This window comes from Lynx canadensis, chromosome F1 (assembly GCF_007474595.2).
Source record: "Lynx canadensis isolate LIC74 chromosome F1, mLynCan4.pri.v2, whole genome shotgun sequence".
Lineage (NCBI taxonomy): Eukaryota > Metazoa > Chordata > Mammalia > Carnivora > Felidae > Lynx > Lynx canadensis.
In genome coordinates, this window is record NC_044319.2 from 20,964,089 (window position 1) to 20,988,739 (window position 24,651).

General features: G+C 36.0%; 1 protein-coding gene across 1 annotated transcript in view; it reads left to right on the forward strand.

Annotated features, from left to right (window-relative positions):
• Window positions 1–24,651, forward strand: part of TDRD5 (tudor domain containing 5) — a 94,679-nt gene that overhangs the window by 28,533 nt on the left and 41,495 nt on the right. Inside the window, exons 6-7 of the mRNA XM_030303272.1 lie at window positions 13,998–14,151; window positions 23,016–23,224. Of these exons, the coding sequence (XP_030159132.1) occupies window positions 13,998–14,151; window positions 23,016–23,224 (363 nt within the window). The remainder of the gene's footprint in view (window positions 1–13,997; window positions 14,152–23,015; window positions 23,225–24,651) is intronic.

Below are 24,651 nucleotides of genomic sequence, written 5' to 3' on the forward strand. Positions count from 1 at the left end.
AATGGACCCACAAACCTATGGCCAATTGATCTCTGACAAAGCACAAAGAATATCCAATGGAATAAAGACAGTCTCTTCAGCAAGTGGTGCTGGGAAAACTGGACAGCGGCATGCAGAAAAATGAACCTGGACCACTTTCTTACACCATACACAAAAATAAAATGGATGAAAGACCTCAATGTAAGACCAGAAGCCATCAAAATCCTCGAGGAGAAAGGCAGAACCCTCTGTGACCTAGGCTGCATCAACACGTCTCTGGAGGCAAGGGAAACAAAAGCAAAAATGAAGTACTGGGATCTCATCAAGATAAAAAGCTTCTGCACAGTGAAGGAAACAATCAGCAAAACTAAAAGGCACCTGACAGAATGGGAGAAGATACTTGCAAACAACCTATCAGATAAAGGGTTAGTATCCAAAATCTATAAAGAACTTACCAAACTCAACACCCAAAAAACAAATAACCCAGCGAAGAAATGGGCAAAAGACATGAATAGACACTTCTCCAAGGAAGACATCCAGATGGCCAACTGACACATGAAAAAATGCTCCACATCACTCATCATCAGGGAAATACAAATCAAAACCACAATGAGATACCACCTCACACCCTTCAGAATGGCTAACATTAACAACTCAGGCAACAACAGATGTTGGAGAGGATGTGGATAGAGAGGAACCCTTTTATACTGCTGGTGGGAATGCAAACTGGTGCAGCCATTCTGGAAAACAGTATGGAGGTTCCTTGAAAAATTAAGAATAGAACTATTCTATGACCCAGCAATTCCACTAAGTATTTATACAAAGGATACAGGTGTGCTGTTTCGAAGGGGCACATAAACCTCAATGTTTATAGCAGCGCTGTCAACAATGGCCAAAGTATAGAAAGAGCCCAAGTGTTCACTGACAGATGAATGGATAAAGAAGATATGGTGTGTATACACACACACACACACACACACACACACACACACACAATGGAGTACTACTCGGCAATCAAAAGGAATGAAATCTTTCCATTTGCAACAGCGTGGATGGAACTAGAGTGTATTATGCTAAGCAAAACTAGAGGAAGACAAGTATCACGATTTCACTCGTGTGGAATTTAAGATACAAAACAGATGAACATAAGGGAAGGGAAGCAAAAATAATATAAAACAGAGAGGGGGAAAAACATAAGAGACTCTTAAATATAAAGAACAAACTAAGTGTTGTTGCAGGGGTTATGGGTGGGGGGATGGGCTAATGGTCAGGGGGCATTAAGGAAGACACCTACTGGGATGAGCCCTGGGTGTTACATGTAGGGACTGAATCACTGGATTCTACTCCTCAAATCATAAGTGCACTATATGCTAACATATAAATTGTAAATTTAAATGTAAATTAAAAAAAAACTTTATTGTTACTGATATGAATATTAAGCAATTTTACTCTGTAAAAATGAATTCCTAGTGGGGAATTCCAATGTAGTTTGATACATTAAAGTTATTTTATGATTACTACACTAAAATTTTTTGAAGATTCTTCTCATCGAAAACCAAGAAAACCTTTGGTAATGACAAAGCAAAAGCTGATTGGAGGGTTTTGAAGTTAATGCTAATATGAATTGCAAGTTATTTTTACAGTGGCTTCATTCAGTATGACAAGAACAAAATTTTTTAACTGTGTTGTTTGTTTTTATTGGTAATATTTTTCACCGTCTTGAGTATTCCTCAGATGTTTTTAAGTTGAATAGTTATGAAATGGAGTATAAATTATTAACTTACTGGAATTTATATGTGTAATCACAATTGATGATGACAATCCTTACGAATTTTTCTTTCCCATGTAACCATACACTGTTTTCTACAGAACTAAATATTGATGAAAACTTAAAAAATAAGAAAATAAAGTCGGAAAATTCACTGTAGTATCTTAACAAATTGGAAATGGCAGAAGAAACCATCAGTGAACTTTAAGACAGATCAACAGAAATAATTCAATCTGAAGGACAGAGAAAATAAGGATAAGAAAAAAAGCAGAGTCTGAGAGACTTCTGGGAAAATACCAAGTGGTGTAACATGTGTAATTGGTGTGGAGAGAAAGGGCAAAATATTTGAAAATATGGCTGGAAATATTCCAAATTTTATGAAAAGTTTACAGATTTAAGAAGCCCAGATAATCCCACACAGTGAATACAAAGAAAACCTTACACAGGCACATTCTAGTCAAACTGCAGTAAACCAAAGATAATTAGAAAATTCTGAAAGAAGCCAGAGAAAAATGATTTTCAGAGAAAATCCTGAAAGCACCCAACAGAATGCACACGGTTGAACAATGATACAAATGATGACTGACTTCTCATTAAAAACAATAACTAGAAGATAGTGGAAGTATATCTTTAAAGTGCTCAAAGGAAAAATGTTAGGCCAATATTTTGTATCCAGTGATAGTGTCTTTTTTAATGTAATTAATTTTTTCTTTTATTTATTGAGAGACCACTCAAGCAAGGGAGGGGTAGAGGGGGAGAATCTTTTTTTTTTTAATTCAACTTTTTTTTATTTATTTTTTTGGGACAGAGAGAGACAGAGCATGAACGGGGGAGGGGCAGAGAGAGAGGGAGACACAGAGTCGGAAAGAGGCTCCAGGCTCCGAGCCATCAGCCCAGAGCCTGACGCGGGGCTCGAACTCACGGACCGCGAGATCGTGACCTGGCTGAAGTCGGACGCTTAACCGACTGCGCCACCCAGGCGCCCCTAGAGGGGGAGAATCTTAAGCAGGCTCCACACTCAGTGTGGAGTCTGACGTGGGGCTCTGTTTCACACCTGTAAGATCATGATCTGAGCCAAAATCAAGAGTGAGATGCTCAACTGACTGAGAGACCCAGGTGCCCATCCAATGATGATATCTTTTAAGAATGAAAGTAAAATAAAGACATTTTCAAATAATCAAAAATTGAGAATAGTAAGCAGTCCTGCACTATAAGAAATTCTAAAGAACTTTCTTCAGGAGCAATGAAATGATTCTAGATTGGACTTAAATCTGCAGGAAGAATTGAAGAGCACAGGAAATGGGTATATATGAGTTTTCTTTTTATTTTTTTAATTTACATCCAATTTAGTTAGCATATAGTGCAACAATGATTTCAGGGTTAGTTACCCATTTAGTCCATCCCCCCTTCCACAACCCCTCTAGTAGCCCTCTGTTTGTTCTCTGTATTTAAGAGTCTCTTATGTTTTGTCCCCTCCATGTTTTTATATTATTTTTGCTTCCCTTCCCTTGTGTTCATCTGTTCTGTGTCTTAAAGTCTTCATATGAGTAAAGTCATATGGTATTTGTCTTTCTCTGACTAATTTTGCTTAGCATAATAACCTCTAGTTCCATCCACATATTGTAAATGGCAAGATTTAATTCTTTTTGGTTGCCGAGTAGTACTGTGTGTGTGTGTGTGTGTGTGTGTGTGTGTGTGTGTGTGTGTGCGCGCGCGCGCCACATCTTCTTTATCCATTCATTCATCGGTGGACATTTGGGCTCTTTCCATACTTTGGCTATTGTTGATAGTGCTGCTACAAACATTGGGGTGCATGTGTCCCTTTGAAACAGCATACCTGTATCCCTTGGATAAATACCTGGTAGTGCAATTGCTGGGTCGTAGGGTAGTTCTATTTTTAATTTTTTGAAGAACCTCCATACTATTTTCCAGAGTGGCTGCACCACTTTGTATTCCCACCAGCAGTGTAAAAGAGATCCTCTTTCTCCACATCCTCTCCAACATCTGTTGTTGCCTGAGTTGTTAATGTTAGCCATTCTGACGGGTGTGAAGTGGTATCTCATTGTGGTTTTGATTTGTATTTCCCTGATGATGAGTGATGTGGAGCATTTTTTCATGTGTCGGTTGGCCATCTGGATGTCTTTCTTGGGGAAGTGTCTTCATGTCTTCTGCCCATTTCTTCACTAGATTATTTGTTTTTTGGGTGTTGAGTTTGGTAAGTTCTTTATAGATTTTGGATACTAACCCTTTATCTGATAGGTCGTTTGCAAGTATTTTCTTCCATTCTGTCAGGTGCCTTTTAGTTTTGCTGGTTGTTTTCCTTCACTGTGCAGAAGCTTTTTATTTTGATGAGGTCCCAATTGTTCATTTTTGCATTTGTTTCCCTTGCCTCTGGAGACGTGTTGAGTAAGAAATTGCTGTGGCTAAGATCAAAGAGGTTTTTGCCTACTTCTCAAGGATTTAAAAAAAATTTTTTTTAATGTTTATTATTGAGAGACAGACGCAAAGCATGAGTGGGGGAGGGGTGGTGTGGGGAGACACAGAATCTGAAATAGGCGCCAGGCCCTGAACTGTCAGCACAGAGCCCGACATGGGGCTTGAACTCACAGACTGTGAGATCATGACCTGAACCAAAGTCGGTCGCCTAACCAACTGAGCCACCCAGGTGCCCCTCTCCTCAAGGATTTTGGTGACTTCCTGTTACACTTAGGTCTTTCATCCATTTTGAGTTTATTTTTGTGTATGGTGTAAGAAAGTTGTCCAGGTTCATTTTTCTGCATGTCGCTGTCCAGTTTTCCCAGCACCACTTGCTGAAGAGACTGTCTTTATTCCACTGAATATTCTTTACTGCCTTGTCAAATGTTAGTTGGCCATACGTTTGTGGGTCCGTTTCTGGGTTCTCTGTTCCATTGGTCTGAATGTCCATTCTTGTGCCAGTACCATACTGTCTTGATGATTACAGCTTTGTAATACAGCTTGAAGTCCAGGATTGTGATGCCTCCTGCTTTGGTTTTCTTTTTTAAGATTGCTTTGGCTATTTGGGGTCTTTTCTGGTTCCATACAAATTTTAGGGCTGTTTGTTCTAGCTCGGTGAAGAATGCTTGTGTTATTTTGATAGGGATTGCATTGAATATGTAGATTGCTTTGGGTAGTATTAACATTTTAACAATATTTGTTCTTATCCAGGAGCATGGAATATTTTTCCATTTTTTTGTGTCGTCTTCAATTTATTTCATAAGCTTTCTATGGTTTTCAGTGTATAGATTTTTCACCTCTTTGGTTAAATTTATTCCTAGGTATTTTACGGTTTTTGGTGTATATGACTTCTTTCATCAATTAAATATATGACTGCTTAAAGCAAAAATTATTACATAATTGGGTTTGTAACATGTAGGTGCAATACATGTGAAAACTATAGCATAATGAGTGGAGTGCATGGAGCTATAGGTTTCAAGGTTCTTTATAATTTATATGAGGTTGTACAGTCATACTGAAAAGTTAAGACTCTATAAAGAAGCCATAAAAATGCAGATTTGCAGCTATAAAACCAGTAGATAAATTAAAATGGAATTATATAAAAATACTTTGTAAACCCCAAGGAAGATAGGGCTTACCGATCAGCTCTCTTGCTTGAAAGATGGTGAAGGAACAAAGTCTGAGAGGAACAGAATTCAGATAGTATCAGAAAAAATTGAAGAGAAAAGTGGTAGCTGTAAATCCAATTACATTAATTTCATAAATGTAAGTATACTAAATATTTGGTTTAATGCAATTATAAGACAGGGTGAAAAGGCAAGGTACAACTAGCTGTCATCCATAAGAAACACACTGTAAATATAAAGACAGAGACTGACAGGAAAAGATGAATAACATGTACAGGTACATGCAGTAAGCATAAACGGACTGAATTGATTTAAAAAAATCAGATAGGGGCACCTGGCTGGCTGACTCTGTGGAAGTGTGCAACTCTTGATCTCAGGGCTGTGAGTTTGAGCCCCATGTTGAGTGTAGAGCTTACTTAAAAAATAAAATAAAATATTTAAGAAAATCAGAGAAAGCAGAGTTCAAGACAAAGTATATTATCAGAGGGCCCTTTCATAAGGGTAAAGGATCGATTTATTAGGAAGACACAACAGTTAAATATGTGTTTACCTATTATTTTAAAATAAATGGTCCAAAAATGGACAGAGCAATTATTTCCATAAACAGATTTTTTCCCCAGCAGTTGATGGGATAGTAAAAAAAAATGAATAAGGACATAGAAAATCTGAAACACCTCTTTACCATTTTGATCTATTTTATAGAACACTAGACTCCGCAGTTGCAGAATACACATTCTATCCAAGTATACATGGGACATTTGCTAAGATAGAACATAGAAAAGAGTTAGCTATAGAATGAAGTCTTAAAAAGTTTCAAAATACTGAAATCATAGAGTATGTTCTCTTATTAAGAAGGAATTAAATTACAAATCAATAAATTAATTAAGAATTAACCCTTCAGATAATTTGGAAGTTAAGTAGCGTTCTTCTAAATAATTATTAGAGAAGAAATTACAGGGAAATTAGAAAATATTTCCAGCTGCACGGTAATGAAAATGGAACATATCATCTGTGAGATGCAGCCAAAGCAGTCGTCATATGGGAATTTATAGCTCTGAAATGCCCAGATTAGAAAAGGAGAAAGGTATAAAACCATCACTGATCTAGGGGTTTACCTTAAGAAGGTTAGAGAAAGAGGAGCAAAGTAAACTCAACAAGTAGGAGGAAGCTAAGGATAGAAATCAGTAAATTACCAATTAAGAGAAAGTTAACAAAACCAAATGTTGATTCACCAAAACTGATGAACCACTGAATACTTAGGAATAAAAAGAGAGGACACAGACTGCAGTATTATGAAGGAAGAAGATTTTGCCATTATAGATAATTTAGTATTCTACAGGTACTAAAATGACAGTAAGGGAATTTATAAACTGTGCCAGTCATTTGACAACTTAGATGAAATGGGCAAGTTCTACAAAAGGCAAATTGAACCTGAAGAGGAGAAATAAAATTGTCTTTATTTGCAGAAAACATGATTGTCTGTAGAATATATTAAGGAATCCAAGAAAAAGCTACTATAACTAGTGAATTTACTGAGACCAAAGGTTCATGGTTTAATATTTAAAAAATCTGTTACATTTCCCGATAAAGCAGAAAACAATTGGAAAATGAAATTTAGAAATTCCTATTTACAATAGTGTCAAATTACTTGAAGATAAGATTGAGAAACATAAAACATTTACACTGAAAACTGCTAAACATTGCTGAGAGAAATGCAAGAAGAATTTATTTTTTTTAATTTAATTTTTAAATATAATGTATTGTCAAGTTGGCTAACATACAGTTTGTACAGTTGGCTCTTGGTTTTGGGGGTAGATTCCCCTGGTTCATTGCTTACATACAATACCCAGTGCTCATCCCAACAAGAGTCCTCCTCAGTGTCCACCACCCATTTTCCCCCTCTCCCCCACCCCCCCCCCCGCCATCAACCCTCAGTTCTCTGTATTTAAGAGTCTCTTATGGTTTGCCTCCTTCCCTCTCTGTTTGTAACTATTTTTCCCCCTTACCTCCCCCCATGGTCTTCTGTTAAGTTTCTTGAGTTCCACATAGGAGTGAAAACGTACGATATCTGTCTTTCTCTGACTGACTTATTTCACTTAGCATAATACCTTCCAGTTCCATCCACGTTGTTGCAAATGGCATGATTTCATTCTTTCTTATTGCCAAGTAGTATTCCATTGTATATATAACCCACATCTTTTATATCCAGTCATTAGTTGATTGACATTTAGACTCCTTCCATAATTTGGCTGTTGTTGAAAGCGCTGCTGTAAACATTGGGGTATATGTGCCCCTATGAATCAGCACTCCTGTATCCTGTGGATAAATTCATGGTAGTACAATTTCTGGGTCATAGGATAGTTCTATTTTTAATTTTTTGAGGAACCCCTGTACTGTTTTCCAGAGTGGCTGCACCAGTTTGCATTCCCACCAGCAGTGCGAGAGGGTTCCCGTTTCTCCACATCCTCACCAACATCTGTTGTTTCCTGAGTTAATTTTAGCCACTCAGACTGGTGTGAGGTGGTATCTCAGTGTGGCTTTGATTTGTATTTCCCTGATGATGAGTGATGTTGACTTGAGCATCTTTTCAATGTGTCTGTTTGCCATCTGGATGTCTTGTTTGGAAAAGTGTCTCTTTATGTCTTCTGCCCATTTCTTCACTGGATTATTTGTTTTTCAGGTCTTGAGTTTGGTAAGTTCTTTATAGATTTTGGGTACTGACCCTTTATCTGATACATCATTTGTAAATATCTTCTCCCATTCCATCGGTTACCTAACCAAAGATGTAAAAGATCTCTATGCTGAAAACTATAGAAAACTTATGAAGGAAATTGAAGAAGACACAAAGAAAGGGAAAAACATTCCATGCTCATGGATTGGAAGAATATACTGTTAAAATGTCAATACTACCCAAAGCAATTTACACATTCAATGCAATCCCAATCAAAATTGCACCAGCATTCTTCTCAAAGCTTGAACAAACAATCCTAAAATTTGTATGGAACCACAAAAGACCCTGAATAGCCAAAGTAATATTGAAAAAGAAAACCAAAGCTGGAAGCATCACAATCCCAGACTTTAGCCTCTACTGCAGAGAAGAATTTAAATAGAGAGCTGTAACACATTTATGGCTGAGAAGTCTCAGTATTGTTATTAATTGCTAGATTCATTACATTTGCCATTATAATTCCTGAAGGCTATGTGTAAATCTTGAAAAACCCACGGATTAGTCATATATGAGTATACTTGAAGAGATCTACTCAGATGCACTCAAATGATTTTTGACAGAGGTGTCAAAGGAATTAAGTGGGGAAAGGAAAATCTGTTCAGCAAATGATTCTGGAACATCTGAATATCCATAAAGGAAAAAAATGAACCTCAGCCCCAACTTCATACTGTGTACAAAAGTTAATTTGAGATGCATCATAGACCCAAATGAAAATTTAAACATCTAGAAGAAAACACATATTCACAATCTGGGTTTGGATAAGGGTTTCTTTCTTAGGACGTAGCAATAATTGTTTAAAGGAAAATTGACAATGAGGCTTTATTAAAACTCTCTCTGGGAGAGGCACAGACTACAGACTCGGAAGAAATACTTAAAACCATCATCTAAAAGACTTAAATCTAGAATACATAAAGAGCCTTCTGTAGCTCCATTACAGAAAGGCAGACAACTCCATTAAATTGCATCAAGATTTGAACGCTTTACAGATGTACATATGTGAGTGATTAATAGCATAAAGCACAAATGATGGTAAACTTGTATTTTTGGTACGAATATAAAATGGTGCAATTACTTTGGAAAATGTCCTGTTTCTTATAAAATAATTTTATATGTACCCTTTGACCCAGAATTATACTCTTAGATATTTACCCAAGAAAAATCAAAGCCTGTGCTCCCCCGCTCCCGCCAAAGACTTCTATATAATATAGCAGCTTTATACTTGCTTAATAGCCCAAACTGAAAATGCTATTATTCATCAATGGGAAAATGAATAAAGATATTATGATACATTCTACTACAATGAAATACTTATTCAACATTAAGAGATAAACTACTCCTTTGGATTCTGTGTCTCCTCTCTCTGCCCCTCCCCCACTTGCACTCTGTCTCTCAAAAATAAACGTTAAAAATTTTTTTAAAAAGAGATAAGCTACTGACACATGAACCAACATGGATGAATCTGAGAAACGCTGTGGAGCGAAATCTCACACAATGGAGTATTATTGGATGTGTTCCATTTGAAGTGCAAAATAGCCAAAGTTAATCTGTGGTGAAAAAGAGTTGTTTGTCTCTGGGAAAGGGAGAACTTACTGGACTGTTGGAAATGTTCTAGATCTTGAATACTTTCACTTTTTCAAAGCTAATTTAATTGTAAGCTTAAGTTTTAAACATTTCACTGTATGTAAATTTTTACCTTAAAAAAATGAACAGATCTTGAACTCAGCTAATTATGTACCTGCTAACTTATTTTGGGGTGAAGGGCAGGTTCCTTTGAAATGTATAAAAAGATAAGATGGATTGGTAGGTGGATGGATTGATAGATGATAAAGCAAATTTAGTGGAATACTAATAATTATGGTGGTAGATGGTAGGTGGTAGATGTTCACTGTCTAACTCTTTCACCTTTTGTTGTGTTCGAAATTTTTCATAAGAAAATGCTGGAAAAAAATGAACAAAGAAAAAGATTTAAGAGAAAGTAACAGATTTTGAAAACATGCCAAGAAGAGCCAATATAGAAGTAATAAAACCAAAGAATGGAACACAACAAATACTGAAAACTGTAATTTGAGTGAACTTTACTGAAATGGAAAATGTGAAACTATATATTGAAAGAACACATGACATATGTGAGAATGTTGACCAGAATGACCCACACCAAAATTACTGGACTTAAAGAACAGTCCTTTGGGCATCTAAAACAAAAAGAGCAAGTGACTTATAAGGGAGACAGAATTAGGTTATAGATATTTTCACAGTAGTGTTTTATACTAGAAGAAAAGAGAGTAACATATTTCCTATACTCAAGGAAACAAAATGTAGGTCAAGGATTTTATAACTAGCAAAATTGACTTTGAACTATAGAAAGCCAACGAAGCTATTATCACCATGTAAGAATTTAAGAACTGTTGTTCTGATGAGCCCTTCTCAAGGAGTCTACCGGACAAAGAACTTCAGATAACCAGAAATGTTGAGTGATACCAACAGAAGAATTAATCTGTGTTACTTATAAAACTAAGACCAAATGAGAGTTAGAAATGAGAGAATATATAATGGCTATATACTCTGACAATGTAGATAAAGAACATTTACACAAAATGGTAGAAAGAGAAGGGGTCAGCACAGGCAAAAAAGTTTGATTGCTTTTATTAATGGTATTGATGTTAGTACTGTTATTCAATTTTGAGACTGTTGTGTATTGTATAGAGCATTGAATAATTATGGAATATATGGGATTAATTATGGGATAATTTTTATTGTGTACATAGTCTAGTTGCATATGCAGAATCTGGAATGTCTTGTCATTCCAGACTAGCAAGGAGGCTTATGAATGACTAGGTTCACATCAGGATGGCTTAGGAATCCACTTGAGTTAGTTGAGGTTTCAATAATGATAATACTTGCAGTGTTTTTGAAACCCACCAAGTATGTTTAACTCTTTGAGTTGCTCTGATATTAAAAACTAATTGTTTATCTTGGAGGATGATAGAGTACCAATTTATTTTCTTGAAAAAAGATTAAAAGAAGGAGCCAATCACTTATCCCTGTTTTCCAAATAATCTGGTATGACTGGGTAACCAAGCAGCAGATGAGTGGAGCATATCTCTATAAAATGTTCCAACTAAATAACAAAAAAGAATTGATACAATTTCACTCTACAATTTCTCTTAGTAAAATAGTGGATCTAGGCATTGACCAGGAATGGCTACTAACACCATCAAAAAAGAGACAGCTAGATGTTACATGCCTCTTTATAAATACAGCATCACTTACAGTCATGGAGCAGGAGTCTGACCAAGCCTTTGGATCTAGCTGTCAGTTTGCAGAAAATAGTGTTTGCACTATGAGTATGTCATCTGCAAAATCCACACAGTGAGGAAATGAAATCAGGTTAATAGGAAATATTCATATATTTGAAGGCATAAATATAAACTCTATGGAAGAAATAATATAGCTAAAATTGGAGATGGAAGAGAGAAATCAAGGAAAGTGGGAGTAGAAATACATCACTTCTTCCTTGCTTATGGTTGGGAGTCTGTATCAACCTGGAGGCATAACAAAGAAATTAGGAAAAAATATATCTGACATACCAATCAGTGGACAGAACCAACTTACTAAAACTGATTTTCAGAATCACAAAGCAAAACTCAATTTTTCATGTACTGATACGGAATTCTCTCTGTATTAACTGAAGGCAAAAATGGGCACAATAAATATATGTTGAAGCATGATGTGTATTCATGTTTTGACGATTTCTAGAAAGTTGCCTAAGAAACTGGTGATTTTGGTTTGTGCAAGAAACTGGTAATAATGGTTACCTCCAGGGAAGTGATCTCCTGGACCACTGAGGGTTGGGAGTGGGCCAGAGACTTAGTTTTTGCTGTATGTTTTTTTGAACCTTCTAAATATCATGTATTAAAAAAGTAATAAAATCCTTTCCATCCTAGTCTTGTATTTGACTGACTTGCATGTTCATAGTACTAGGTACTTACAGACAAGGTAAAGAAACCATTAAAGAGACTAATGAACATAAAAGGTAAAGAAGTCATAATATGTAATGTGCAAAGAAGTAGAGACATAAAGGTTGTGTGGGTGGCTTAGTCAGTCAAGTGTTGGACTTTTGATTTTGGCTCAGGTCATAATGTCATGGTTTGTGAGTTCAAGCCCTCTGTCAGGCTCTGTGCTGACAGTGCAGAGCCTGCTTGGGATTCTCTCTCTGCCCCTCCCCTGTGCACATACTCTCCCTCAAAATAAATAAACTTTAAAAAAAGTAGAGATACGGTGTCATTTACCATTACGTGTCCCCTGTCTTCTACCAAGCCTTTCTCTCTTGGTATTTTCACGATTGGTTATAGAGGTGATATTAATGACCATTTAAAACCATGACTTGGCTGATGCTGGGCCCTCATTTTTCAAGTGTTTTGGGAGAAGTCATAAAAGAGTAGAGTTGGGTCTCAGCATCCATCAACAAGAAGGTATACAGCTGTCCCGTCCTCTATTGGAGGTCCATTCTTTTAGAGGGTTTGCTTTCTGTGTTTCTATTGATTTTTCCCTAAGGTTATTAAGTCAGAGAAAGTTTATTTCCTACTCGAAGTTGGAGGAACAGAAAAAGAACTATGAATAGCTCAACTGCTTTACCTTAGTTAGGGAGACAAAAGTTTGACAATTTGAACATTTTTTTCTCTTTAGAGGGAGCCTGAGAATAGGGGAGAGAGAGGGAGAGGCAGAGGGAGGGTGTGCAGAACCCTGTGTGGTGCTCGAACTCATGAACCATGAGATCATTATCTGAGCTGAAATCAAGAGTCAGTTGCTCAATTGACTGAGCCACCCAGATGCTCCAAGAATTTGAACAATTTAATAGGAGATCTTACTAAAAAGGGCAAACTTCCAATTTACTGTGCAGTTTAAACCAAACATATTTAGTATATACCCTGTATATACATTTTTTTATTTGGTATAATTTTTTTCCTAAGGCAAGAGAAACAATATTGTGGGTGATACACTGATGCCTGCTTATTCATCTCAGCTTCTAGGGTGAAATCCTAGAATTTTAAGGAAATATTTTAAAATCATATTACTTTATTGCATGTTGAAAATGGTAGTGAATATTTTCAAAACTGAGAAATATCAAGTTTTATTATGACTTTTGTATTTTGTGTACCCCCCTTTATTCTTTTGCTTTATAATTAGACATTGTTAAGAACAGGAGGTAAAAAGTACCCTGATTTTCACTTCATTGTACCACATACTATATTTATTTATAAAGTTTATTTATTTATTTTGAGAGAGACAGCAAGCAGAGGAAGGGAAGAGGGAGAGAGAGAATCCCAAGCAGGCTTCACACTGTCAGTGCAGAGCCCAACATGGGGCTCAAACTCATGAAACTGTTAGATCATGACCTGAGCCGTAACCAGGATTTAGAGGCTTAATTGACAGAGCCACCCAGGTGCCCCACCATATACTTTAAAAGGAAGTTGAAACTGGCCTGGAAGCTTTATGTTGTAGGTCTCTAGGTTTGGATTATACCTATATGGAAACAAGCCTTTAATACCTGAGATTGCTGACCCTTACAAATTTAGTTTGACTAAACCAAAATTTTTTTTAAATTTTTTTTCTTAATGTTTTTATTTATTTTTGAGACAGAGACAGAGCATGAGCAGGGGAGGGGCAGAGAGAGAGGGAGACACAGAATCCGAAGCAGGCTCCAGGCTCTGAGCCATCAGCACAGACCCCGATGTGGGGCTCGAACTCACAGACTGTGAGATCATGACCTGAGCCGAAGTCGGATGCTCAACCGACTGAGCCACCCAGGCGCCCCTGACTAAACCAAAATTAAGACATTGTTTTAATTTGTGTATGTATCTGTATATATTGTATTCCATTTATCTAATGTTTTATGTTATTTTTGTTTCTTTTGTGACAGATAATCTTTAAAGAGCAACTTTCACCAAAAAAATTGGGCTTCTTAAATGTGACAGAACTCGTTGGAGCTCTTAGTGACATTCTGCGTGTTGAGTTCAGGGAAGGAGAACAAGACTTACTGGTGTTTGATGCTGATATGAAGCCACTCCCACCTGGTGAGTTGAATCACAATATGATGCAAACCTGATTTTTTCTTTTTAAATTGAAGTATAGTTAACATCCATTTGTATTAGTTTCAGGGGTACAACATAGTGTTTTGACAATTTCATACATTTTGCTGTGCTCACCATGATCAGTGTAGTTACCATCTGTCACTATACAATATTATCGGCTATATTCCCTGTGCTGTATATTTCATTTCTGTGACTTATTTATTTTATAACTGGAGGTTTGTACCTCTTAATACCCATCACCCGTTTTGCTCCTCCCCTGTTATCCTCCCCTCTGGCAACTACCAGTTCTCTGTATTTATGGTTCTGTTTCCATTTTTGTTTGTTTTGGTGTTTAGATTCCACATATAAATGAAATCATGCAGTATTTGTCTTTCTCTGTCTGACTTGTTTTACTTAGCCTAATATCCTCTAGGTTCATCCCTGTTGTCACAAATGGCAAGATTTCGTTCTTTTTATAGCTGAGTAATATTCCATTGTATATATACTACATCTTTATCCATTCATCTATCGATGGACACTTAGGTTGCTTACATAACTTGGCAACTGTAAATAATACTGCAGTAAAGATAGGGTTGCATATGTCTTTTTAAAAAAATTTTTTTTAACATTTATTCATCTTTGAGAGACAGAGAGAGACAGAGCATGAACGGGGGGAGGGGCAGAGAGAGAGGGAGGCACAGAATCCAAAGCCGGCTTCAGGCCCTGAGCTGTCAGCACAGAGCCTGATATGGGGCTCGAGCTCACAAACCGCGAGATCATGACTTGAGCCGAAGTCGGAGGCTCAACTGACTGAGCCACCCAGGTGCCCAGCATATATCTTTTTTAATTAGTGTTTTCATTTTTTTGGGGGGGTGGCAAATAACCCAGTAGTGGAATACTGGATCATATGTTATTTTTATTTTTCATTTTTTTAAGGTAACTTTACAGTGTTTTTCACAGTGGTTGCACTAATTTACATTCCCACCAACAGTGCACAAGGGTTCTCTCTTCTCCACATCCTTGCCAACAGTTGTCTATTTCTTGTCTTGATATTAGCCATTCTGAAAGGCATAAGGTGATTTCTTACTGTGGTTTTGGTTTTGCATTTCTCTGATGATTATTGACGGTCAACATCTTTTTATGTGTCTGTTGGCTACCTGTATGTTGCCTTTGGAAAAATGTCTATTAAGATCTTCTGCCCATTTTTTTTGGATTCTGTGTTTTCTTGGTATTGGATTGTAGAAGTTCTCTATGTATTTTGGGTATGAATCCCTTATTGGATATATCATTTGCAAATGTATTCTCCCATCCAGGAGATTGCCTTATTGTTTTGCTGATAGTTTCCTTTGTTGTGCAAAAGGTTTTTAGTTTGATGTAGTCCCAATATTTTATTTGTGCTTTTGTTTCCCTTGTCTGAGAAAACATTCATAAATACATTGCTAAGGCTGATGTCCAAGAGATTACTGCATATGTTTTCTTTGAGGAGCTTTATGGCTTCAGGTCTCATATTTAGGTGTTTAATCTGTCTTGAGTTTATTTTTGTGTTTGGTGTAAGTGGTCCATTTTCATTCTTTTGCACGAAGAGACTGTCTTTTCCCCATTGTATATTGTTACCTCCTATGTCATAGATTAATTGACCATGTAAGCATGGGTTTATTTCTAGGCTCTCTCTTCTATTGCTCTGTGTGTCTGTTTTTGTGCCAGTACCATACTCTTGATTACCATAGCTTTGTGGTATGTCTTGAAATCTGGGATTGTGATACCTCTGGGTTTGCTCTTTTTCAAGATTGCTTTGGCTATTTAGAGTCCTTTGTAGTTCTGCATAAATTTTAGAATTGTTTGTTTAGTTCTGTGAAAAGTCCTATTGGTATTTTGATGAGAATTGGATTGAATTTGTAGATTGCTTTGGGTAGTATGGATGTTTTAACAATATTGGTTCTTCTAATTCATGAGGATGGTATATCTTTTCATTTGTGTCATCTTCATTTTCTTTCATCAGTGTTTTATAGTTTTCACAGTACAGAACTTTCACTTGGTTAAATTTATTCCAAGGTATTCTGTTCTTTTTGGTGTAGTTGTAAATGGGACCATTTTCTTAATTTGTTTCAGCTTACTTCATTATGGTATAGAAATGCAACAGATTTCTGTATATTAACTTTGTATCCTGCAACTTTACTGAATTCATTTATTCTAATAGATTTTTGGTGGAGTTTTAAAGGTGTCGTATATATAGTATCATGTCATCTGTGAGTAGAGACAGTTATATTTCTTCATAATCAATTTGGATGCCTTTTTCTTTTCTGATTGCTGTAGGTGGGACTTCCAGTACTATGTTAAATAAAAATGACAAGAGTAGACATTCTTCTTTTGTTCCTGAGAGGAAATCTTTCAGTTTTTCACCATTGATTTTGATGTTAGCTGTGGGTTTGTCATATATGGCCTTTATTATATTGAATTATGTCCCTCTATATACACTTTGTTGAGAATTTATCATGAACAGATGTCAGATTTTGTCAAATGCTTTTTCTGCATCTGTTGAGATGACCATATGGTTTTTATCTCTTCATTTTGTTAATGTGATATATAAAGTTGATTGATTTGTGGATATTGAAACACTCTTCCGTTCCTGGAGTAAATCCCACCACTTGATTGTGGTGAATGATCCTTTTAATATATTGTTGAATTTGGTTTGCTGATATTTTGTTGAGGATTTTTGCATTGTATGTTCATCAGGGATATTAACCTGTAGTTTTCTCACTCCCCCCCCCCCCCCCCCCCCCCCCACTTTCTCTCTGTCTTTATTGTAATGTCTTTGGTTTTGGTTTCAGAGCAATGCTTGCTCATTGAATGAATATGGAAGCTCTCTTTCGTCTTTTATTTTTGGCACAGTTACAAAGAGTGGCTGTTAATTATTTAAATGTTTGATAGACTTCACCTGTGAAGCCATCCAGTCCTGGATTTTCATTTGTTGGGAGTTTTTTGATTACCTGTTCAATTCTGTTACTAATAATTGGTCTGTTGATATATTCTGTTTCTTTCTGATTTAGTTAATTCATCCATTTCTTCTAATGGTCCATTGGTTGTCCAATTTGTTGGTATATAATTTTTTTGTAGTGTTCTCTTATAATCCTTTGTATTTCTGTGATGTTGGTTGTTTTGTGTTTCATTCTGATGTTATTTGTTTGAAACCTCTTTTTTTCCCTTGGTGAATCTGGCTAAAGATTTATCAATCTTGTTTCTCTTTTCAAAGAACCAGCTCTTGGTTTCATTATTATTTTATTTTAATGTTTATTTTTGAGACAGAGACAGAGCATGAACGGGGAGGGTCAGAGAGAGAGGGAGACACAGAATCTGAAACACGCTCCAGGCTCTGAGCTGTCAGCACAGAGCCCGACGCGGGGCTTGAACTCACAAACCGTGAGATCATGACCTGAGCCAAAGTCAGAGACTTAACCGACTGAGCCACCCAGGCCCCCCTTGCTTTCATTATTCATCTACTCTGTTACTTTTTAGTCTCCATTTCATTTATTTCTGTTCTCATCTTCATTATTTCCTTCCTCTTACTAACTTTGGGCATTGTTTATTCTTTTCCTAGTTCCTTAAGATGTAAGAATAATTGTTTACTTGAAATTTTTCTTGTTTCTTGAGATAGGGCCGTATCCCTATAAACTTCCCTCTTAAAGCTGCTTTTGCTACATCCCAAAGATTTTGGACCATTATATTTTCATTTTCTTTAAAAAAAAAAATTTTTTTTTTTAACGTTTATTCATTTTTGAGACAGAGAGAGACAGAGCATGAATGGGGAAAGGTCAGAGAGAGAGGGAGACACAGAATCTGAAACAGGCTCCAGGCTCTGAGCTGTCAGCACAGAACCCGACGTGGGGCTCGAACTCATGGACCGCGAGATCCTGACCTGAGCCGAAGTCGGACGCCCAACCGACTGAGCCACTCAGGTGCCCCATTATATTTTCATTTTCATTTGTCTTTGTTTTTTTTTATTTCCTATTTAATTACTTCATTGATTTTTTTGGTTAATAGCATGTTGTTTGGCCTCCATGTTTTGGTGTTTTTTGCAGTCTTGCTTGTAGTTGATTTCCAGTTTCATACTGTTGTGTTTGGAAAAGATGCTTTATATGATTTCAGTTTTCTTAAATTTATTGAGTCTTGTTGTGTGGCTTAACGTGATATAGAGAAGGAAAAAACTTGAAAAGAATGTATATTCTGTTTTTGGATGGAATGTTCTGTATATATTAAGTCTATCTGGTTTAATGTGTTGTTCAAAGCTGTTGCTTCCTTATTGATTTTGTGTTTGAATGATCTGATCATTGATGTAAGTGAGCTGATAAAGTCCCCTACTATTACTGTGTTATTATCAGTTTCTCCCTTTGTGTCTTTTCATATTTGCTTATTTAGGTGCTCCTGTGTTGGGTGTGTAGATACTTACAATGGCTCTGTTTTCTTGTTGGATTGATCTTTTTAACATTATACACTGCCCTTATTTGTCTCATCACAGTCTTTATTTTAAAGTCCATTTTATCTGATGTATTGCTACACTGGCTTTAAAAATTTTTTTTTTTTTTTTTTTTTTGCTTCCATTTGCATGGTATAAGTTTTTCCAGGTCTTCACTTTCAGTCTGCATGTCTTTAGGCTTGGAGTGAGTCTCTTATGGGCAGCTATAGATGTCTTTTTTTTTTTTTTTTAATCCATTCAGTCACCCTTGTCTTTTGGAGCAGTTAGTGCATTTACATTTAAAGTAATTATTGGTTAAGTATGTACTTACTGCCATTTTGTTTTTGTTTTCTGGTTGTTTTTATAGTTTTCTGTTTTTCTTCTCTATCTCTCCTTGTGATGACCTCCTTCAGTGTTATGCTTGGATTCCTTTCTCCTTATTTTTTGTGTATCTGGTAGAGGTTTTTGTTTAGTGATTACCATGAGGCTCATATATAACATCCTGTGTATGTAGCAGTCTATTTTATATTTTTAGTTGATGGTAAGTTTGAACACATTCTAAAAATAGACATTTTTGTTTTGTGTATATCATATTTTGTATCTTTTTATTTCATGAGGCCCTTAACTAATTTTTTGGATAACATTGATTTTACTACTTCTGTCTTTTAACCTTCATACTAGTTTTATAAGAGATTGATTTACTACTCTCTGTTTGCTTTTACTTGTGAACTTTTTATAATTTTCTTCTAATTATGGTCTTTTCCTTCCACTTAAAGAAGTCTCTTGAACATTGCTTGTAAGTCTGTTTTGGTGATGATGAACTTTTGTTTGCTGGGAAACTAGTTCTTATTAAATTCTGAATGATAACCTTGCTGGGCAGAATATTCTTTGTTACTGTTTTTTTTTTCCTTTCATCAGTTTGAATATACCATGCCATTCCCATCAGAGCTGATACTCCTATGGGGTTTCCCTTGTACATGACTTGTTGCTTTTCTTTTGCTACTTTTTAGATTTTCTCTTTATCTTTAATTTTTGACGTTTTAACTAATGTGGACCTCTTTGCGTCCTTGTTTGGGGTTCTCTGTGATTCCTGGACTTGGATGTCTGTTTTCTTCTCCAGGTCAAGGAAGTTTTCAGCTATTATTTTTTCAAGTTATTTTTCTGTGCGCCTGTGTGTGTGCTGTCTCTCTCTGTCTCTCTGTCTCTCTGTCTCTCTCTCTCTCTCTCTCTCTCTTTGGAACCCCTATAATATGAATGTTAGAATGCTGGATATTGTCCAAGAGATCTCTTAAACTTATCTGAGTTCTCTTAAACTTATCCTCATTTGAAAAAACATTTTTCTGTTTAGTGTGGGTGCTTTCTATTACTGTTTTCCATATCACTGATCCATTCTTCTGCATCCTCTGATATGCTGTTGATTCCCTCTAGAGTATTTTGCATTTCATTTACTGTATTCTTCAGCTCTGATTGGCTCTTTTTTATATTATCTGTTTGTTGAAGTTTCACTGAGTTTATGCACTCTTCTCTGAAGTCAGGTGAGCATCTTTATGATCATTATCTTGAATTTATAAGATAGTTTGCTTATCTCCATTTTGTTGAGTTCTTTTTTGAGGTTTTGTCTTGTTCTTTGATTTGAAGTATGTTATTCTGTCTCATTTTATTTGACGCTCTGTGTTTTCCTGTGAATTAGGTGGAACAACTACTTCTCCTAGACTTGAAGGAATTGCCTTATGCGGAACATCCTCTATGTAGACTGTGTGTGTGTGGCAGCTTTGGCTGGCTGGCTTAATCTTTAGCAGGTACAGGCTGGGTGTCCCATGGCACTTTGTGCTGGGACTACCCTGGTGGTATGGCTGGAGCTGAAGCAGGTACACACCAGGGGATCCTGGTGCTCTTCATACAGGGGGTATTCTGGAGGGACAGTTGGAGCTGAAATGAGTGTGGGTTGGGAGTTCCCAGAGTGCTCTGCATAGTGGGTGCCCCGGTGAGTTGTCTGTAACAGCTGAAGTGGGTATGGGCCTGGAGTATGCTGGGAGATGCTAACCTGAGTTTTAATTGTCTTTGTAAGGACAAGGAAAATAAAGCATGATTATGTAATATTCTTTATTGTAAGCATATGAACCAGACAGATTACACATTAGCCTTGAAAACATTTTGTATATGATGACCTTTCTGGTGATACTTATTGTAATAAGGCTAATCGGTATTATTAATAAAGACCATCTATCTGACTTTTTAAAATATACTTTCTTCATTATCCAGATTTTTCTATAACTTTGAAGAAACCAGTTTTCTGAAACAGTGATCTGATGGGGAAGTGCTAGATCAGCGGTTGTTAACTCTGGCTGTGTATCAGAAAGCTTTTAAGAAATACAAGGACATTTTTGATAAATGGGTGTGCATTGGAACCTAGCACATGTATTTGTTTTTTAAACAACCTTTTTCAAACCTAAAACTAAAAATTATCTTAGGTTTACAGAAAAGTTGTAAAGGTATTATAGATTCTCTTGTGCCTTTCATCCATCTAATATTAACATCTTACATTAATTACCATGATACATTTATCAAAACTAAGAAATTAATTCTGATATATTATTATTAGCTAAACTGTAGATTTTATTTAGGTTTTACCAGCTTTCTCACAATTGTTCTTTTTCTGTTTTTGGATCTACTTCAGGATACCACACTGCATTTAAGGCACTTGATTTTTGTTTTTTTGGGTTTTTCTTTTGAAATTTTTATTGAGAGTATTGTAGGCTTATATACCGTTAAGAACTAATACAGGGAGGTTCCGTGTATTCTTTATTTTGTTCCCTCAGTGGTAACATGTTGCCAAATTATAGTAGTGTAAGGTACAGTTGACTCTTAAATAACATGGGTTTGAGTTGCATAGGTCCACTTATATGTGGATTTTTATGGTAAAATCAGTATAATATTGTAAATGTAATTTCTCTTCCTTATGATTTTCTTAACATTTTCTTTTCTCTGGCTTACTTTATTCTAAGAATGGGCATTGAGGAGGGCACCTGTTGGGATGAGCACTGGGTGTTGTATGGAAACCAATTTGAAAATAAATTTGATATTAAATAAATAAACTGTAATGGAGGGAAAAAAGAATATAGTATATAATACATACATAAAATATATGTTAATCAACTATTTATATTATCAATAAGGCTTCTGGTCAGCAGTAGGCTCTAGTAGTTAAATTTTGGGGGAATCAAAAGTTATATGCGATTTTTGACTGCATTGGGGGTTGATGCCCCTAAATGCTGCAGTGTTCAGGGTCAACTGTCCTTGTATTTTTATAAGCTTCTAAAAGTGGTTTTGATGGATCGCAACTTTTTTCCAGAATATCAATGTATCTTTGATATAAACATACCCACTTTGTTGATTTTTCTGATTAAAATAACATGAGTTATAAATAATGTGTAAATAACTCATGTTATTTTAATAAGTTGAAAGTGAATATTTCCCATCATTTTACTTCCCTGAAAAAATCTGTTAGAATTTTTATTGGTCTTTGAGATTTTTTTCAATGAATATGTAAGCATATGTAGATTTTTAAAAAAATTATAAAAGCAATATTTGTTTAAAAATTCCAGTAAGGTAGATTGGTAACTAGTAATTATTTTAATAGGTCTTTTTCTGGACCTCTTGTATAATACCATAGTTATTTATTACATGTAGAATTTTCTTGCATAAGATAGTGTTCTGTATATATATAAGTTCTTTTTATACTTCGTATGTTATGGATGTTTTTCCATATCAACATATGTAAGTTTATTTCATCCTTTTTAACTACATATAATTCTTTTATGTGACTGTATTATAATTGATTTAGTCTCCTGTTGACAGACATATAGAGTGTATTTATTTTTTGTCATTATAAAAGATACAGTGATAAACATTCTTGTACCTCCATCTTTGTGCACTTACTAGTTTTTCTGTAGGAGCCACTATGGTTTTAGGTCTATCTGGGTCTGTTTTAAGGTGTCAGTCTCTTAAAATCATCATACACATGTAAATTTGAACACAATATGTGATTGATTTGGTAATCCCCTAAAAATTAAGGCATTATATTATGGATATTCAGTAGTCACATTAATACATTAAGTAACTATGCATATTCACTGCGAAAGTTGAGCAGGAAGTAAATTGAAATCAGGATATTGAAAAACAAAACCTTTAACCAAAGTTCAAGAAACTTGCCCTTTCCCTGCCAATGTAAGTAATTTAAGATTTGTTCCCATCTAGAACTTCATTTCGTTTCTCCATACTGAAAGGTCTATAAAGTTAGCTTCATATCTCTCATTTGTCATTATTTGCCCAGTGCCTGGGCCATAGAATGTGCTTTGTAACAGTTAGACAAATTACTATAATGGCTATCCACAGGCTACTCTGTTGATTTTTTCAGATGAACCCATTTCATCAGTCAAAAATTCATGTTTAGTTCAATCAGATAAGAAAATAGAAGTCAAAGCTTGTGTCTCCAGTCCCCCTAGAAATTCACTGTCTACTGCTGCTATCAAGGAGACTGCCTGGGATTGTCTTCCTAAAAACCCTAAAGAGCCAGAAAAGAAGATTTGCAAAAAGCCTAATCTGGTGGTAAAGCCTTTACAGCTGGTGAGTAGGTGTAAAGACTTTGTACACTGGAGATCAGCATTATGGAAAGTAACTAAATGAATATTTCTTTTTTTAATGTTTTATTTATTTTTGAGAAAGAGAGAAAGTGGGGGAGGGGCAGAAAGAGAGGACAGAGGATCTGAAGTGGGCTCTGTGCTGACAGCAAAGAGCCTAATGGGCTCAAACTCACTAACCATGAGATCATGACCTGAGCTGAAGTTAGACACTTAAGTGACTGAGCCACACAGGCACCCCTAAATGAGTATTTCCTTACATCAAAATTCTATTCAGGAAAATCTTGTTTCAGGATGCATGATTTTTTAGAAGAGAGCAGAGTTTTGGTCTGAATTCACCTTATACGGCATTTATTCTTGTTTTTGATCTTTTGTATAACTAACTTTCAACTCTCATTTTAAAGTTTTCAGATGGGTTTGAAGATTTGCCAGTTTTCTCAGGATGATAAAGCCAATGGTCTGTCCATGTTTTTGAAAATGTGGGCTGGAAAACCCTTAAGGGCTTCAGAGGGAAGATTTGAGGAGCTTTGTTTTAGCTATATGTCTCAATAATTGCTGCAAATTGCCCCTGCTCGTGTACTCAATTATAGGGTGTATTTATTTTTTATTTTTCATTACGTTTCCACACACAATTTTCCTTTTTTGTGTTCTCATCTTCTGTATTTATTTTGTTGTTATTAAGGAATTAATTGCTTACACTTCTTCTATCGTCTGTAACTGGCTTCTTTCATGGAAGGAAAACATTTTGTTTCAAGAGACTGCTACATATTTTATAGAGGGTGAGAGAAAAGTCTAAAGGAAAATAATAGATTTTAGAATGAAAATGTTTGAGAAACCCTATTTAAAACAATTTTGGGGGGGGGGAATGCAAGCTGGTGCAGCCACCTTGGAAAACAGTATGAAGGGTCCTCAAAAAACTGAAAATAGAACTACCCTATGACCCAGCAATTGCCCTACTAGGTACTTATCCAAGGGATACAGATATGCTGTTTCGAAGGGACACATGCACCCCAATGTTTACAGCAGCACTATCAACAATAGCCAAAGCATGGAAAGAGCCCAAGTGTCCATCGATGGATGAGTGGATAAAGAAGACATGGGGTGTGTGTGTGTGTGTGTGTGTGTGTACACACACACACACACACACACACACACACACAATGGAGTATTACTCGGCAATCAAAAACAATGAGATCTTGCCATTTGCAACTACGTGGATGGAACTGGAGGATGTTATGCCAAGTGAAATTAGTCAGAGAAAGACAAAAATCTTATGACTTCACTCATATGAGGACTTTAAGGGACAAAACAGATGAACATAAGGGAAGGGAAACAATATAAAAACAGGGAGGGGGACAAAACAGAAGAGACTCATAAATATGGAGAACAAACTGAGGGTTACTGGAGGGGTTG